The sequence below is a fragment of the Chlorocebus sabaeus genome, chromosome 21, assembly GCF_047675955.1.
Source record: "Chlorocebus sabaeus isolate Y175 chromosome 21, mChlSab1.0.hap1, whole genome shotgun sequence".
Classification (NCBI taxonomy): Eukaryota; Metazoa; Chordata; class Mammalia; order Primates; family Cercopithecidae; genus Chlorocebus; species Chlorocebus sabaeus.
This window is the reverse complement of record NC_132924.1, coordinates 78,220,570-78,238,337: the sequence shown is the minus strand read 5'-3', so window position 1 is coordinate 78,238,337 and position 17,768 is coordinate 78,220,570. Positions and strand designations below refer to the sequence as shown.

At 39.0% G+C, this 17,768-nt stretch overlaps 1 protein-coding gene across 15 annotated transcripts in view; it reads left to right on the top strand.

Annotated features, from left to right (window-relative positions):
• The window catches only part of SRPK2 (SRSF protein kinase 2), a 287,057-nt gene that overhangs the window by 213,754 nt on the left and 55,535 nt on the right, over nt 1-17,768 (top strand). For all 15 annotated transcript variants that reach the window (XM_007982492.3, XM_038004326.2, XM_007982496.3 and 12 more), the window contains one exon: nt 17,322-17,430. In XM_007982492.3, coding sequence (XP_007980683.1) covers nt 17,322-17,430 — 109 coding nt within the window. The remainder of the gene's footprint in view (nt 1-17,321; nt 17,431-17,768) is intronic.

The window sequence follows — 17,768 nt, the reverse complement described above, 5'->3', positions numbered from 1 at the left end:
TCTGATGTTAAACCATTGTGCAATTGTAGGATTCCTACTGATCCCCAAGTGCATTTAAAATTGTGTTCTAAAGTACTCTTGGTGTTGAGACGTGTTTCTGGAGTGTTCTAGACTCTAGAATGTAGATTAGGATTTTAGTTAGTGTCTTGTACAGTAATGTCTTTCATTTGCATTGTGGACTCTTATTCCTGAGGATCTTTTCTGAAAAATCAGTATCAGTATATTGAAGAAAATTTTTCATGCAGCTACAAACTTATAGCACTAAAATGACAGAAAAAGATTACTCATCATAAAAACAGGAGATCCTTATTTGTATTTATATAATTTTCTTTGTCTAGAATTTGATTCCAGCTTTGTAAATGTATGGAGCTGTTAGTGAACTTTAACTTCTTAAATGTTTATGTATCCCATGACAGCTTGGCTCAGGATCTTATAAATATTATCACAGCTCAGTCTTTATTACTAGTTTGCCTTGAGTACTACACATTTTAATTTTATTTTGTAATAGAAACATGATTTTTTCCCCTATACAAGTCTCTTTGCAGTGTTTTATGTGATACTACTTGGGATACATTTAGATTATTAGTGTACTTTCCCTCCTGCTGGTTATAAGAGATAAGGGGAAATCTTGTAGTATACACTTTGTTAATTTTTTCCCTACAAGTAACAAAGTCAAAACTTGCCAGGCGTAGTGGCTCACGCCTGTAATCCCAGCACTTTGGGAGGCCAAGGCAGGTAGATTGCTTGAGGCTAGGAGTTTCAGACCAGCCTGGCCAACATGGAAAACCCCATCTCTACTTAATAAATAAATAAATAACACAAAAATTAGCCGGGCATGTTGGTGCATGTCTATAATTCCAGCTACTTGGGAGGCTGAGACAGGAGAATTACTTGAACCCAGGAGGTGGAGGTTGCAGTGAACTGAGATTGTGCCGCTGCACTCCAGCCTGGGCAGTAGGACAAGACTCCATCTCAAAAAAATAAAAAAATTTTAAAAAAGGGAAAAAACAAAGTCAAAAGTTTTGCACAAATCTCAAGGCTCTTCAAAGTCTGATTCAATGTACCATTCTTGTTTTCTTTCTTAGCCTCAAACATAGTTATTTATTTCACCTTAAACTGCTGTGGTTGTCCTCATGGTATCCTTTTTTACGTTAGGGCTTTCCTCTTTTTTGCTATTAGAGTGTACAGTCGAATTTTTTTTTTTTTTTTTTTGAGACAGAGTCTTGCACTTGTTGCCCAGGCTGGAGTGCAGTGGTGTGATCTCCGCTCACTGCAGCCTCCACTTCCTGGGTTCAAGCGATTCTCCTGCTTCAGCCTCCTGAGTAGCTGGGATTACAGGTACCTGCCACCATGCTTGGCTAATTTTTTTGTGTTTGTAGTAGAGATGGGGTTTCATCATGCTGGCCAGGCTGGTCTTGAACTCCTGACATCAAGTGATCCACCTGCCTTGGCCGTTGAAAGTGCTGGGATTACAGGCAGGAGCCCCCACGCCTGGCCATCTCAGTTGAATTTTAGCCTACATTTGGTGTTTGTGTGTGTGTGTGTGTTTTAACTTTTATCTTAGGTTCAGGGGCACAAGTATGTGCATGTTTGTTATGTAGGTAAACTGTGTGTCACGGGGGTTTGGTGTATAGATCATTTCATCACCCAGGTAATAAGCATAGTGCCCTATAGATGTTTTTTTTAATTCTCTCTGTTCTTCCACCCTCCATCCTCAAGTATGCCCCACTGTCTGTTGTTCCCCTCTTTGTGTCCCTGTGTTCTCATTGTTTACTTCCCACGTATACACGAGAACATGAGGTATTTGGTTTCTGCTCCTGTGTTAGTTTGCCAAGGGTAATGAATGGCTTCCAGCTCCATCCATGTTCCCGCAGTGGACATGATGTCGTTCTTTTTTTATAGCTACATAGTATTCCATGGTGTATGTGTACCACGGTTTCTTTATCCAGTCTACTGTTGATGGGCATTGCTTCCATGCCTTTGTCATTGGGAATAGTGTTGCAGTGAACATACAGGTGCGTGCGTGTATCTTTACAGTAGAACAATTTATATTCCTTTGGGTGTATACACAGTAAGGAATTGCTGGGTCGAATGGTAACTCTGTTTAAAGTTCCTTGAGGAATTGCCACACTGATTTCCACAATGGCTGAACTAATTTATACTCCCACCTGCAGAATATAAGCATTCCCTTTTCTCTACAACTTTGACAACATCTGTTAATTTTGTGACTTTTTAATAGCCATTCTGACTGGTGTGAGATGATGTTTCTTTGTGGTTTCGATTTGCATTTCTCTAATGATTAGTGATGTCAAGCAGGTTTTTATATACTTGTTGGCCGCATGTATGTCTTCTTTTGAAAAAAATGTCCATTCATGTCCTTTGCACACTCTTTAATGGGGTTGTTTTTTGCTTGTATATATGTTTAAGTTCTGTATAGATTCTGGGTATTACACTTTTGTCAGATGTTTTGTTTGCAAATATTTCTGCCATCGTGTAGGTTGTTTACTCTGTTGATAGTTTATTTTGCTGTTCAGGAAGTTCTTAGGTTCCCTTTGTCAGTTTTTGGTTTTGTTGCAATTGCTTTTGACATTTTTGTCATGAAATCTTTGCCAGGTTGTATGTCCAGAATGGTATTTCCTAGGTTATTTTCCAGGCTTTTTTTTTTTTTTTTTTTTTTTTTTTTTGGGGAGACAAAGTCTTGCTCTGTCACCAAGGCTGGAGTGCAGTGGCACGATCTTGGCTCACTGCAACCTTCATCTCCCAGGTTCAAGTGATTCTCCTGCCTCAGCCTCCCCAGTATCTGTAAAGGCATGTGCCACCACACCTGGCAAATTATTTTATTTTTTTAGTAGAGACAGGGTTTCACCATGTTGGCCAGACTGGTCTGGAATTCCCAGCCTGAAATGATGTGCCTGCCTCGCCACCCCACAACGTGTTAGGATTACAGGCGTGAACCACTGCACCTGGCCTTTCTAGGGTTTTTATAGTTTTAGGTTGTACATTTAACTCTTAATCCATCTTGGTTTTTGTATATGGTGTAAGGAAGGGATCCGGTTTCAGTCGTCTGCATATGGCTAGCAAGTAATTCCGGCACCACTTATGGAATAGGATGTGCTTTCCCCATTGCTTGTTTCTGCCAGCTTTGTCAAAGATCAGATGGTTGTAGGTGTGTGGCATTGTTTTTGGGCTCTCTACTCTGTTCCATTGGTCTTGGTGTTTGTTTTTGCATCAGTACCATGCTGTTTTGGTTACTGTCACCTTTTAGTATACTTGGATGTCAGGTAAGGTGATTCTTCCTGCTTTGTTCTTTTTGCTTAGGATTGCCTTGGCTATTCGGGCTTTTTTGGTTCCTTATGGATTTTAAGATAGTTCTTTCTAATTCTGTGAAGAATGCCATTTATAGTTTGATAGGAATAGCATAGAATCTATAAATTGTTTCAGGCAGTATAGCTGTTTTAACAATATTGATTTTTCCTGTCCATGAGCATGGACTGTTTTTCCATTTGTATCATCTCTGATTTCTTTGAGATGTTTTGTAATTCTTATTGTAGAGATCTTTCACTTCCCTGGTTAGCTGTACTCCTAGATATTTTATTCTTTTTTTTTTTTTTTTTTGAGAGATGGGATCTTACTCTGTTGCCCAGGCTGGAGTGCAGTGGTGCAGTCACGGCTCACTGCAACCTCTGCCTCCTGGGTTCAAGTGATTCTCTTACCTTAGCCTCCCTAGTAGCTGGGATTACAGGTGTGCGCCACCACACCCAGCTAATTTTTTGTATTTTTAGTAGAGACGGGGATTCATCATGTTGACCAGGATGGTCTGTATCTCCTGATCTCGTGATCTGCTTGCTTTGGCCTCCCAAAGTGCTGGGGTTACAGGTATGAGCCACTGTGCCCAGCCTCAATTTGTCATTTCTTAGTTGTGTTTATTTAGATTTTCTCTCTTTCTTTTTTTTTGTTTTTCATTTGTCTAGCCAGCTGTCTTGTCTATCTTATTTTTTTCAAAGAACCATTCCTCGGATTTGCTGATCTTTTGTATGGTTTTTCACATCTCAGTTTCCTTCAGTTTGGCTCTGATTTTGGTTATTTCTTGTCTTCTAGCTTTAGTGTTCATTTGCTCTTATTTGTCAAGTTTCTCTAGTTGTGAAGTTAGGTTGTTAATTTGAGATCTAACTTTTTGATGTGAGCCTGTAGTACTGTAAACTTCCCTCTTAACACTGCCTTAGCTGTGTCCTAGAGGTTGTTATGTTGTATCTTTGTTCTCATTAGTTTCAAATAATTTCTTGATTTCTGCCTTAATTTTATTATTTACCTAAATGTCATTCAGAAGTGGGTTAATTTTCATGTAATTTTGTGGTTTTGAGTGATTTTCTTTTTTGTTCGAGATGGAGTCTCACTCTGTCGCCTAGGCTGGAGTGCAGCGGCGTGATCTCGGCTCACTGCAACCTCTGCCTCCCGCGTTCAAGCAGTTCTCCTGCTTCAGCCTCCCATGTAGCTGGTTGTACAGGCACACACCATCATGCCTGGCTAATTTTTGTATTTTTAGGCGAGATGGGGTTTCACTATGTTGGTCAGAGTGGTCTCGAGCTGCTGACCTTGTGATCTGCCTGCCTCAGCCTCCCGAAGTGCTGGGATTATAGGCGTGAGCCACCGTGCCTGGCCTTTGAGTGATTTTCTTAATAATGATTTTTGGTTTTCTTGTGCAGTGATCTGAGAGTATTGTTAGTAAAATACAGTTGAATTTGCTGAGGATTGTGTGGTCCGTTTTAAAGCATGTGCCATGTGACGATGAGAATAATAATATAATCAGCATTCTTAGAGAATTTTCAACGAAGAATTTTATATTCAGTTTACAAAAATCAGCCGGGCATGATGGTGCACGCCTGTACAACCAGCTACATGGGAGGCTGAAGCAGGAGAACTGCTTGAACGCGGGAGGCAGAGGTTACAGTGAGCGGAGATCACACCACTGCCTCCAACCAGGGTAACGCAGAGGCAGGTCCAGCTGGATGCTATGCACACAGGGGATTTGAGTAAGGAATTCCTTGCTTAGGAAACCCCAAATTTTTATAGGGGTCTATAACCAAACCTGGTTAACCTTTGCTACTGGGGGAGATAGTTATTATCCTAGAGAGCAAACCATCCTGTCCTCTTCTCTAGAGGAATATAGTAGTTCTATTTTCTAAGGTTATTCACTATAGAAACCTTTGAAAGATAATCCTGGAACAAAGGGCATCAGTCAATGCCTCCATCCAGAAAATAGGCAGAAATATGAGAGACCCACACAGCATTGTCCTCCAACAAAATTTCTTTCATGAGTCTCTGTAGAAGGATAATGAAGTAGTCAGTGTCTTTAGCTTTACTATAGTAAGTGCAGAATTATCTCACATAACATTTTGGTGCTGTTTGCATGTCAGCTGTATTATCTACTGCTGTGTAAGAAATTACCCCAAATGGCCAGGTGTGGTGGCTCACGCCTGTAATGCCAGCACTTTGAGAGGCCAAGGCAGGTGGATCATGAGGTCAGGAGATCGAGACCATCCTGGCTAACACGGTGAAACCCCGTCTCTACCAAAAATACAAAACAATTAGCTGGGTGTGGTGGCATGTGTCTGTAATCCTAGCTACTTGGGAGGCTGAGGCAGGAGAATGGTGTGAACCCGGGAGGCGGAGCTTGCAGTGAGCCGAGATCGCACCACTGCACTCAGCCTGGGTGGCAGAGCAAGACTCCGTCTCAGAAAAAAAAAAAGAAAAAAGAAATTACCCCAAATCTTAACAACTTAAAAAACAAATATTTTTTATTTTAAAAGTTTCTGAAGGTCAGGAACTGGAGAGTGAATTGTCTGGTTGGTTCTGGAACAGGGGCTCTTAATGAAGTTGCAATCAAGCTGTCAGCTAGGGCTGCAGCCATCTGAAGGTTTGATAGCCTGCAAGATCTGCTTCCTTGCTGTCAGGTGGCAGTCAGCAGCCCTCAGTTCCTCACTGCTGTTTGCCAGACGCCTCAGTTCTTGCCCTGTGGATGTTTCAGGGCTGCCCATCACATGGTGGCTACTTTACCAGAGAGACACTTCTCCCTCACCCCCTGAGAGTTTGGATAGTTAACCAAATGGACCTAACGGACATTACAGACCTCTCCTTTCAAAAACAGTAGCCTAGATTTTGAACTGGTAAAAAGCATGCCCTACTTCTTTATGTTGTGCCAGGGAACAGAAGAACAAACCTCCCTCAACATAATATATTTTATATATTACATACATACAAATACACAACATAATGTATTTTAGTGATTCATCTTCTTATTTGTCTTCCCTATAAGATTATAAACTCTGTGAAGACACAGACAAGGATTCTTTGGAAGTAGTATCCTTAACACCTAGCAAGTCTTTAATATGTAATCTTGGAAAAGTAACATCAGACTTGAATGTTGAAAGTCTTGATTCTCTTATAATAATATTTTAAGTTTGAATAAGCCATTAATAAAAAGGTGAGTTAACCTCTTATTTTGTTTATTTTATTTGAGACAGAGTCTCGCTCTGTTGCCCAGGCTGGAGTGCAGTGGCGCTAATCTCAGCTCACTTCAACCTCCGCCTCCTGAATTCAAGTGATTCACCTGCCTGAGCCTCCTGAGTAGCTGGGACTACAGGTGCACATCACCACGCTTGGCTAACCTTTGTATTTTTAGTGGAGATGGGATTTCACCATGGTGGCCAGGCTGGTCTGGAACTCCTGACCTCAAGGGATTTGCATGCCTTGGCCTCCCAAAGTGCTCGGATTACAGGCATTAGCCACCATGCCCGGCCTTTTAATTTTTTAATTGACATTTACCATCTGTAAATTATCATACCTGGATTGCTATTTGGGGTACTGTAATGAATTGGATTATGCTTTGGGCCAGTTAGTTTTACAGTTTTAAATAGCCATAGATAATACTCTTAACTGTGACCTGCTCATTTGTTAATCTGTCATTAGTCACAGTCGGTTGGATTACTGGCAGGATAACAGTAAATACTAACGTGCCACGTAGTATGTACCCAGGTACAGTTTTGAGTGAGGTAGCCGGGGCAAGTGCCGACACAGGTTAAGTAACTGGCTTAATGTTGTAGTAGTAAATGCCAATGCTGATATTCAAATCGACATCCCCAAATTCAAACATAAATCTGTTAAGTAATTGGTAGTAGGCAAGGGTTTAGAATTATGTGTTGGCCTTGACATGAACATTTTAGGTATTCAGGGTTGCTCAATCCATGAACTCACCTTTAATCTGTGTAGTCTCACTGCAAAAATGGTTTCTGAATCCATTTATATTTTTATATTTTATAAAAAGAAAACACTGTTTTCCTTATTAGTAATTTAAAGCACAATTTACATTCACCACAGAATAGTTTTTGATAGTATTATTATTATTATTATTATTAGTGTTCTGTGGTGAATGTAAATTGTGGTTTAAATTACTAATGAGGAAAATAGTGTTTTCATTTATATTTATCTTACGCTTAAGTAATTTTTGTCATTACTTGGTTTTTTTGTTTTGTTTTGTTTTGAGACGGGCCTTTGTCTCCCAGGTTGGAGTGCAGTGGCGTGATCACTACTCATTGCAGCTTCAACCTCCTGGATCCAAGTGATCCTTCTGAGTAGCTGGGATCATATACATGCACCACCATGCCCAGCAAAATGTTTTAAATTTTGGAATGATGGGGGTACCTCGCTCTTTTGCCCAGGCTACTCCTGAACTCCTGACTTAAGTGATCTGCTTGCCTCAGGTGTGATTATCAGCGTCGTGAGCCACCATGCCCAGCCTATTGTTACTTTTTTAGGTTGTAGATAAATAGGAATCCTCCTGTGTCTTTTGGAATATTAGCCTTTGCTCTAGTTTTTCCTCTAGAGCAGTCTCCCATTCATTACTGTTATAGGAAATATTTGACTGTAATAACAGAGATTGACTTGTATTCAAGAGTTCTTAAATAACAATAGCTTCTCTTATTGACTGCTTTTGAATTTCTCCCAGTTTCAAGGGAGTTTAATGGTTGTGCCAGAGGCTTCATTATTGTTTATATTTTTGGTTGCTACTAAGTGCTTTTAAAAATGTCCTTAGTCCTGATGCTTTTTTTATATTTAGTATTATTATTATTATTAGTGTTTCTGCTGTGGTGAATGTAATTTAAATTGTGCTTTAAATTACTAATGAGGAAAGTAGTGTTTTCTTAGATTGAAGCATTTTTATTGATACCACCTGCAGGCATTTTCTTCACGGCTCAGGGATGTGACTGTCAAATCTTAGGAAGAATGTGTTGTGAAATTTTACAGCAATAATTTATTTTCTTATTTTATAACCTAAATTAGCTAAAGAAGGATTGTAAAATTTTATTGATGAAGGCCAATTACAAGAGATTGTTACTAATCATTGACAGACAATCCATTTCCAACTTGGGCAATATTTTTCCTATCTTATACTGAGAAGATACTTGTTATCTGAAATAGTGGTTTTAATTTTATTCCAGAATTATGCTTTGTTTGTTCACAACATCATGCACTTAATTCATATTAGAACCCTAGTTAGTTGTCTCTTTAGACTTTCACCTTTTGAATTTGTCTGATGGATTCTTCATGTTGTCACCACCTCCTATACTTTTGTGTGTCCCCATGCAATAGGTAGTCTCGTCTTTACAGAAACATTCTTTCTAGGCACTTTTAACCTGACCGCAAACAAATAAATCTTTTTTTAAAGACTCCTTTTTTTTTTTTTTTTTTTTTTTTTTTTTTTTTTTTTTTTTTGAGACGGAGTCTTGCTCTGTCGCCCAGGCTAGAGTATGCAGTGGCGCGATCTCGGCTCACTGCAAGCTCTGCCTCCCAGGTTCAAGCGATTCTCCTGCCTCAGCTTCCCGAGTAGCTGGACTACAGGTGTGTGCCACCACGCCTGGCTAATTTTTTTTACTTTTAGTAGAGACGGGGTTTCACCGTGTTAGCCAGGATGGCCTTGATCTCCTGACCTTGTGATCTGCCCACCTCGGCCTCCCAAAGTGCTGGGATTAGAGGCATGAATGACCGCTGCCAGCCGTTTTTTTTTTTTTTTTTAAATAGCAGTTTTAGATTCACTGCAAAATTGAAAGCACAGTGCTAACCTATGAACTTCCTGCCACGATGCATGCATAGCCACCCCCAGGATCAGCATCCTCCTCCAGAGTAGTACATTTGTTAGAAATGATGAATCTCCATTGACACATCATTTGTACAGTTTTTAAAAACTTTTACATTTTAACTCTTTTATATTGAAAATCTTGGTTTTTTAAATGACATTTACCTATTATCTTGTAATGTAGATGAGATATTTCAAATATACTAAGGTTTTAAGATTTTCTTGCAGTCCTTTGTGTCCTTACATTGTGTCACACATCTTAATAATCTAAAGATATCCTTTTGTTGAAGTAAAAAGATAGGTTGCGTATGATCTAAATAATTTTTTTTAAGTGAAGAAAAGTGGTGGTTAGTACATACATAATAGCAAGTCATGCTGTCTATTCTCAGTGCTTTTAAAAAAAGCAAGTCATCAAAAGGTTTCACTGATATCTCTGCATATCATGTTTTTATTTTCAATTTACCAGCTCTTTTGTGTGTGTGTGTGTGTGTGTGTGTGTGTGTGTTTCCTGGTTTAATCAGTTTTCTGACAATTACCAGGTACATTTTGGAAGTGGTTATTATTAGCGGAATTGTAGGATGTATAACCAAGAAGGTATTAACATGTATAAGGAATATCTGCAGTGATAAGAAAATGACAGTCCATTAGAAAAGTGATCAAAATCATTGAACAGATTCTTACTTCACTCAAGAAAATATATGACTAGGCCGGGCATGATGGCTTGTGCCTGTAATCCCAGCACTTTGGGAGGCTGGAGCAGGTGGATTACCTGAGGTCAAGAGTTAGAGAATAGCCTGGCCAACATGGTGAAACCCTGTCTCTACTAAAAATACAGAAAGTAGCCAGGTGTGGTGTGTATACACACACACACACACACACATATGTACATATATATGTATGTAAAACCATAGGCCACTGTGCATATATATATATGCGCACGCGCGCGCACACACACAGACACACACACACACATATATATATGCAAAACCACATATATCTCTGTGGCTTATCTGTGACTAAAGATAAATTTTATTTCTTTTTTTTTCAGCAGTGATGCCTTTTTATTTATTTTGCATGATTGTACTAGTTAGAGCTTCCAGAACAGTAGAATAGAAATGGGAAGAGCAGACATCCTTATCTTGTTTCTGGTATTAGGGGGAAAACATTTGGTCTTTAATAGTTAAACTGATGTTATCTGTAGGTTTTTCATTGATGTTCCTCTATTCCTACTTCATTGAGAATTGTGATCAAGAATGAATGTTTCATATTGTCAGATGATTTTCTGTGTCTGATATGCTGATCATATGGATTTTCTTTTTTAGAATGTTAATTATGATGAATTACATCAGTTGAATTTTGAATACTGACCCAAGTTTGTGTTCCTGGAATAAATCCCATTTGATCATGATGTTTTATCCTTTTGATATATTATTTGATTTGATTTGTTGAACCTTTTTCTGCAATGTTTATATCTACATTATGAGGAAAATTGGTCTGTAGTTTTCTTATAATGTCTTTGCCTGGCTTTGGAATAAAAAATGCTGGCTTCATAGGATCAAGACTGGAAGTATTTCCTCTTTTTTTTTTTTTTTTTTTACTTTTTAGGAGGAATTTGTAGTATTTCTTTCATAATATCAAGAAAGAAGATACCAATGCAGTTTTTATGGGAAGATTTTGAACAATAAATTCATTTTTTAAAATAGACACATGGTTTTTCAAATTTTTTTTTCTTGTTTGGACCTTGTGTCTTTTCAGTTATTTGTCCATTTTATCTGAGTTTTCACATGTACAGGTATAACATAATATTCCCTTGTATCTTTTTAATACCTCAAAAATACATAGTGACGTTACCTCACTCATTGTTCATGATGGTAATTTGTGTTTTCTCTCCCTACCCAGTCTGCCTGGCCAGAAATTTGTTAATTGCTTTCATTTTCTTAAAGAACCAGCTTTTGGTTTCACTGATTTTCTCGACTGTTCTTATGCTTTTTTATTTTACTTATTATAGTTCATATCATTATTATATTTTCATTCTTCCATTTACTTTGGATTAAGTTTGCTATCAAGTTTTAGTTTTCTAAGGTGGAAACTAAGATTACTTTTTTGAGATCTTTTCTGATATAGGCATTTAGTGCTATAAATTTCCCTCTGAGTTTTGCTTTAACAGCATTTCATAGATTCTGATAATGTTTTCATTTTCACTTAATGTAAGAAATACCTCCTAATTTCCTTTTGGTTTCTTCTTTAGCCTATGGGTTATTTTGAATTGTGTTACTTAGTTTCCAAATTTCTGAGTATTTTCTCTTCTTGGTTTGTAATTTAATTCTGTTATGGTCTGAGGACATACTTTGTGTGATTTGAATCCTCTTATTTCTTTTTTTTTTTTTTTTGGAAATGGAGTCTCACTCTGTGGCCCAAGCTGCAGTGCAGTGGTGTGATCTCAACTCTGCAACCTCTGCCTCCTGGGTTTAAGAAGTTCTGCCTCAGCATCCCAAATAGCTGGGACTACAGGCGTGCACCACCACGCCCAGCCCATTTTTGTATTTTTAGTAAGAGACGGATTTTGTCACATTAGCCAGGCTGGTCTTGAACTCCTGACCTCAGGTGATCCACTAGCTTCGGCCTCCCATAGTGTTGTGATTAGAGGCGTGAGCCACCACGCCCGGCCGAATCCTCTTATTTCTATTGAGACTTGTTTTATGGTATAGTACATTATGTATCTTGGTAAATGTTTTGTGTGTCCTTGAAAAGAGTATTTGTTGTTGAGTGTAGTGATCTATAAGTGGTAATTAGGTCAAGCTGGTTGATAGTGTGTTCAAATCTTCCATATCCTTACTGATTTTATGTCTGCTTGCTTTTATTTTATCAATCTTGGGAGAAGGAAGTATTAAAATCTTCAGTGACACAGAATGTGTCTTTATGTTACGTTACTGTGAACAAATTTCTTTTTTCCACGCCTTCCTTTTTTTTTTCTTTTTTTGAGATAGAGTCTCGCTCTGTCACCCAGACTGGAGTGCAGTGGCGCGCTGTCGGCTCACTGCAAGCTCCGCCTCACAGGTTCACGCCATTCTCCTGCTTCAGCCTCCCGAGTAGCTGGGACTACAGGTGCCCACTACCTCGCCCGGCTAGTTTTTTTTGTATTTTTTAGTAGAGACGGGGTTTCACGGTGTTAGCCAGGATGGTCTCGATCTCCTGATGTCGTGATCCACCCATCTCGGCTTCCCAAAATGCTGGGATTATAGGCTTGAGCCACTGCGCCTGGCTCCTCCTTTTTTCCATCATTGTGTGTGTTGGGGGTGATTCTCAGCTTTCCCTAGTACTTTGAAAGTTTTCAGTGGTTATATAGAGACACCGCCCAATCAGAAGGCTGAGAAACCACCCTCAGCAGAGCTCGGGTGACACTTAATATTATCTTTATTAAGAAAATAAAGAGACTTTGTTGAAAATACTTCCAGAACATTGTCTGTCATGGAATTCTGAACTTCTGGTTAACTCTATAAATAGAATCTATTTTTTGCTAGACAAGGAAAAGGGAATCTTTATCTTTGGCTAGCAAGTCACCCAAATAGCTAAAAAGGAGAGTTTTAACATTTTCTTCTTTGGATTCTTTTTACTATCTTAGGTAGAGTTTTAGTTACAGAAATCTTGGCTGTGCCGGAGGCATGGAAGTAGAAGAAACCAGAGCAATGAATTTAATGGTTGCTTAACAGTTAATTCTTGATCTCTTCGTGTTTGTAATCTGATAAGATTTTTTTTTTCTTTTAGAAACAGGGTCTCACTGTATTGCCCAGTCTGGTATCGAACTCTCGGGCTCAAACAATCCTCCTGCCTTAGCCTTCCAAAGTGCTAGGATTACAGGTGTGAGCCACTGCACCCGACTAAGATTTGTTTTTTGAGAAGCCAAAACAAAAAAAAAAGAAAAACAACTATTTGATAAATGCATGGTTTTTATATTAAATAGTACAAATAGTACATTAAAAGAAGTGCACAGGTGTATCCACCAAACCCTTAAGTCGTGGTGATCTTCAAGTACCTGAGACTTTCTGGCACCCTGCCTAATGCTGTTAGCAGGGTCCATGGTACTGTTATTGTCCCATACTCCTTTTCTGTCCTCTGGTGAAGCAGCGAACTGAATAAAGTTTGAGTCTTTGTCTAGTAACTGTACTTGTTTTCTTGTGTGCTGGGCAATGTGGTACACCTTGGGGTGTCCATTGCTAATAGCCATTATAGTGCACACAGTTAACTAAGCCCAAGGAATTGGGGTCATTTCTGGTGGAGTTACTGGAGTGTTCATTTTCTCTGATTCCCTGGGTGTTAGTTAGGTTAGTGTGGTCTGGTGCACGGAGATAGGGACCACTCTTCTGGCAGCATGGATGTCAGAGGAGATGCCCTGTGAGCAAGGTGCCATTATGTGAGAAGGGAATGAAAAATGAATGGTCAGAAGATACTAATTTTGTAGGAAACCAGGAGTTACAATATGAGAATATACATAGACTTGAAATTTTGTATATCACATTTTGAAAATTAGAAGTAAGTTAAGTGTTTTATAGTTTTTTTTAAAAAAAAATGTTATTACTAGCCAGGCATGGTGGTATATACTTCTTGGAGGCTGAGTTGAGAAGGTTGCTTGAACCCAGGAGTTCGAGGATGCAGTGAGCCCTGTTTGTGCTGCTCTACTGCCCAGCCTGGGTGACAGAGCTAGCCCCCATCTCTTGTGTAGTTTGCCTTTTTATAGAGATAATAGTTTTAGCTAGACTGAGGGCTTCAGGGATACTGTACTCCACTAGTAATTTTGTTGTTGTTAGCTTTCAAAGCCCTTGAGGAAAGAAGCTGCTGTGCTTATGCTGTGATTACGTTGGAAATAGTGCTCCTCTGTTTTTGCTCACATGTACACACTTTGGCTAATTGAGAATTTGAATCTGAAACATATACTAGTGTGATACAGATTTTTTATGCATAAATTATTTTTAAATTTAGAGACTTAAATATTAGCAATATTGTATGTTTAAGTAGTATATAGATTTTAATTAAGACATCCCATGTTTTCTGTGTACTAAGACCAGGAAGCAGTCCTCTAGTTATTAAAATTGGAGTGTATTTCTTACTAGTTGACAAAACATGGGTTTTGGAGTCAGACCTAGTTTCTAGCCCTGAACCTAGTACTTCATAATCTGTGATACTTGGTGTTCTCTGTAGCAGTGTAAAAATACCATCTACTTTGTAGAGTGGTTTCAAGAATTATGATAGATCAGTCTTTCCTAAATACTTGTGTTATAAAATGCAACTAGGTCTCTGAAGAAATAATTCCATGAACACATATGTCAGGAATACGCAGCATTTTCTGTTCTCTTAAAGGTTCTCACTCTGTATTAAAACATTAGGCCTATGGTCAAGAAATCTGGTTTTCTTTGTTCAACACTGTGTTTCTCTAACAGAACCTCTCCCTTCTTCCTTCCCACTGCCCCGATCCCCTATCAAACACCTGCAGTATATTATAGTTTATTTTTGTTTCATGGAACATGGTTTTGAAAATAAAGTGCCTAGCACAGTGTTCCTAATTCATACTGGATAAACAGTTTCATTTCCTGCTTTGAATGTTAATTTTAATGGTTTCAAAACTGTATTGTAGGCTGGGCGTGGTGGCTTATGCCTGTAATCCCAGCACTTTGGGAGGCCAAGGTGGGCGGATCACCTGAGGTCAGGAGTTACAGATTAGCCTGGTCAGCATGGCAAAACCCTGACTCTGCTGAAAACACAAAAATTAGCCGGGTGTGGTGGTGCAAGCCTGTAATTCCAGCTACACGGGAGGCTGAGGCAGGAGAATAGCTTGAACCCAGGAGGCAGAGGTTGCAGTGAGCCAAGATGGCCAATGAACTCTAGCCTGGGTGACGGAGCAAAACTCAGTGTCAAAAAATATAAATAAATAAATAACTGTATTATAAACTCAGAGCTCATTTTTTAAATTAATTTTAGTTTAATCTAAGTAGTAAGACATTTAATAATTTGCTACATTTTATTCCTAATTCACTATCATTTAGGTTATATATTTAGCCAAAATGTTGTCATACACCTTGAGATTCAAATCCAGGAAAAGCAAGTGCAAAGGCAATAGAAGGGTGAGAATCTCAGGAACTCAGTAGCTGGTCACATTCCTGCTTCACATAGGAATAATCCAACACAATTTAAATATTCATAAATATATTCTTGACGTGTTATTGAGAGCCCCCTGGGAATATATTGAAGGATCTGGTTAGATACTTCCTACACCTGCTTTAGACCTCTTAAGACGAGGCACAAGCCATCCACATCTTTACTGAGTAATTTGTAAGAATTCTGCAGATTAAAAGAGAAATAGATGTCTTTACAATTAAAAAGCAAATGTTAAAAGAATGAAAAATCTGTTTCCAGTGTAAAAAAGTAGTAAAATATTGTTTTAGAAAAATTGAAGAAATTGAAAAAGCATAGCTAAAAAGAATAAAATATAGATAAAGAGAGTAAGAGTAATTTTATACCCAGGAATGTCCATTGCTAAAATCTTATCCTCTGTATTTCACAAAAAGTATACCATATTATCTGTGCTAGTTTGTAGCTTGCTTATTTTGCTTAAAAATGCAAAGCAAAGAACTTCTCGTGGCAGATATCAGTGAGGCACCCTATCTCCCCTCAAGAATCTACCTTAATAGGGTGTCCTCTATCCCTCTATAACTGATTTCTTCCTTTCTTCCTTTCTTTCTTCTTCTTCTTTCTTTCTTTTTTTTTTTTTTTTGTTGAGGTGGAGTCTCACTCTGTCGCCCAGGCTGGAGTGCAACGGTGCAGTCTTGGCTCACCACAACCTCTGCTTTCTGGGTTCAAGCAATTCTTCTTCATCGGCCTTCCGAGTAGCTGGGATTACAGGCGTTTGCCACCACATCTGACTAATTTTTTGTATTTTTAATAGACGGGGTTTCACCATCTTGGCCAGGCTGGTCTCTCGAACTCCAGACCTCAGGTGATCTGCCCACCTTGGCCTCCCAAAGTGCTGGGATTACAGGCATGAGCCACTGTGCCCCGCCTCATTTCTTCATTTGTAAGGAATGTTTCCAGGCAGGAGTTAGAAGTTGGCAGAATAGTGATGAGAGGAACAAGCCCTATTAGAGTGTAAATTAAGACATGCATTGTACAGTTTCTAGTTAGTTATGAATCAACTATTGATGCATGCAGAATTATACAGAGTAAAGATTGTTTATTTTTGTCAGTTTTCTTGTACGTATCCAAAAAGATTTGAATTTAACTTGTTTAGGAGAAAAAAGTCTTTAAATACCAAGAGCTGGTGTGTGCATAACGTACACACCTAGGTTGAAATACAGAACCTTGGCCAAGCGTGGTGGCTCATGCCTATGATCCCAGCATTTTGGGAGGGGAGACTTACGGATTGCTTGAACTTAGGAGTTCAAGACCAGCCTGGGTAATGTCGTGAAACCCTGTCTCTACAAAAAGTACAAAAATTATCTGGGCATGGTGGTGTGTGCCTGTAGTTCAAGCTACTTGGGAGGCTGAGGTGGGAGGACCTCTTGAGCCTGGGAATCAGAGGTTGCAGTGAGCTGAGATCTTGCCATTGCACTCCAGTGTAGATAGCAGAGTGAGACCCTGTCTTAAAAATAAATAAGTAAAATAAGTAAATAGGGAACCTCAAGTTATTGTTATGGTGTGCTGGATGGTTCATTGCCTCCTTAAATTAAAACAAGAAGTCTAATAGGAATTGATAGAACACTTTTTGCTCAGGCTGGATTGCAGTTGCACACTTTTCGCTCAGGCTCATTGCAGCCTCCACCTCCCAGGTTCAAGTGATTCTCTCCGTTCAGCCTCCTAAGTAGCTGGGACTACAGGTGCTTGCCACCATGCCCCGCTCATTTTTGTATTTTTACTAGAGACTGGGTTTCACCATGTTGGCCAGGCTAGTCTCGAACTCCTGACCTGAAGTGATCCACCTGCCTCAGCCTCCCAAAGTGCTGAGATTACAGGTGTGAGCCACCACGCCCAGCCAACACTTTTTCTTGTTGAAAGATATTCCTGAAAAAAAATGTATTAGTAAACGTGTTTTAGTCTGCATGTGTTATGTAGAGCTTTCTTTAATGATATCAAGAATTGACAAAAGAGATGAAATGTTTTTACTACTTTTCCAGTATTTTGAATTTTTTTCTTTGTTTTTAAGGTGGCTATCATCCAGTGAAAATTGGAGACCTCTTCAATGGCCGATATCATGTTATTAGAAAGCTTGGATGGGGGCACTTCTCTACTGTCTGGCTGTGCTGGGATATGCAGTAAGTGTTCTTTGTCATTTGTGCATTTGTTTCCTGGAGTAGTTCAACATATGTGTTCTAAGAAGGTATGGCTGAGGGTCACCACTGCTTTGTTGAGGTATGTGAAGTGCTTAGCACAGGCCTGCCTCAGCTGGCTAGATTCCTTTCTGCCCCACTGCCTTAGTTTGAAGTTCATTTGAAATCTTAAAATATTACTTGCTTCCAGCTTTATTTCAAAGTTAATTCACTGAAATTGTTTTACATTGGGATTATATTATTTTTCTAGTAATTCATCCATATCAGACAAACATAATGTATAGTATAGGCTTTTCAGTGTATAGGCTTTTCAAATCAGTCGT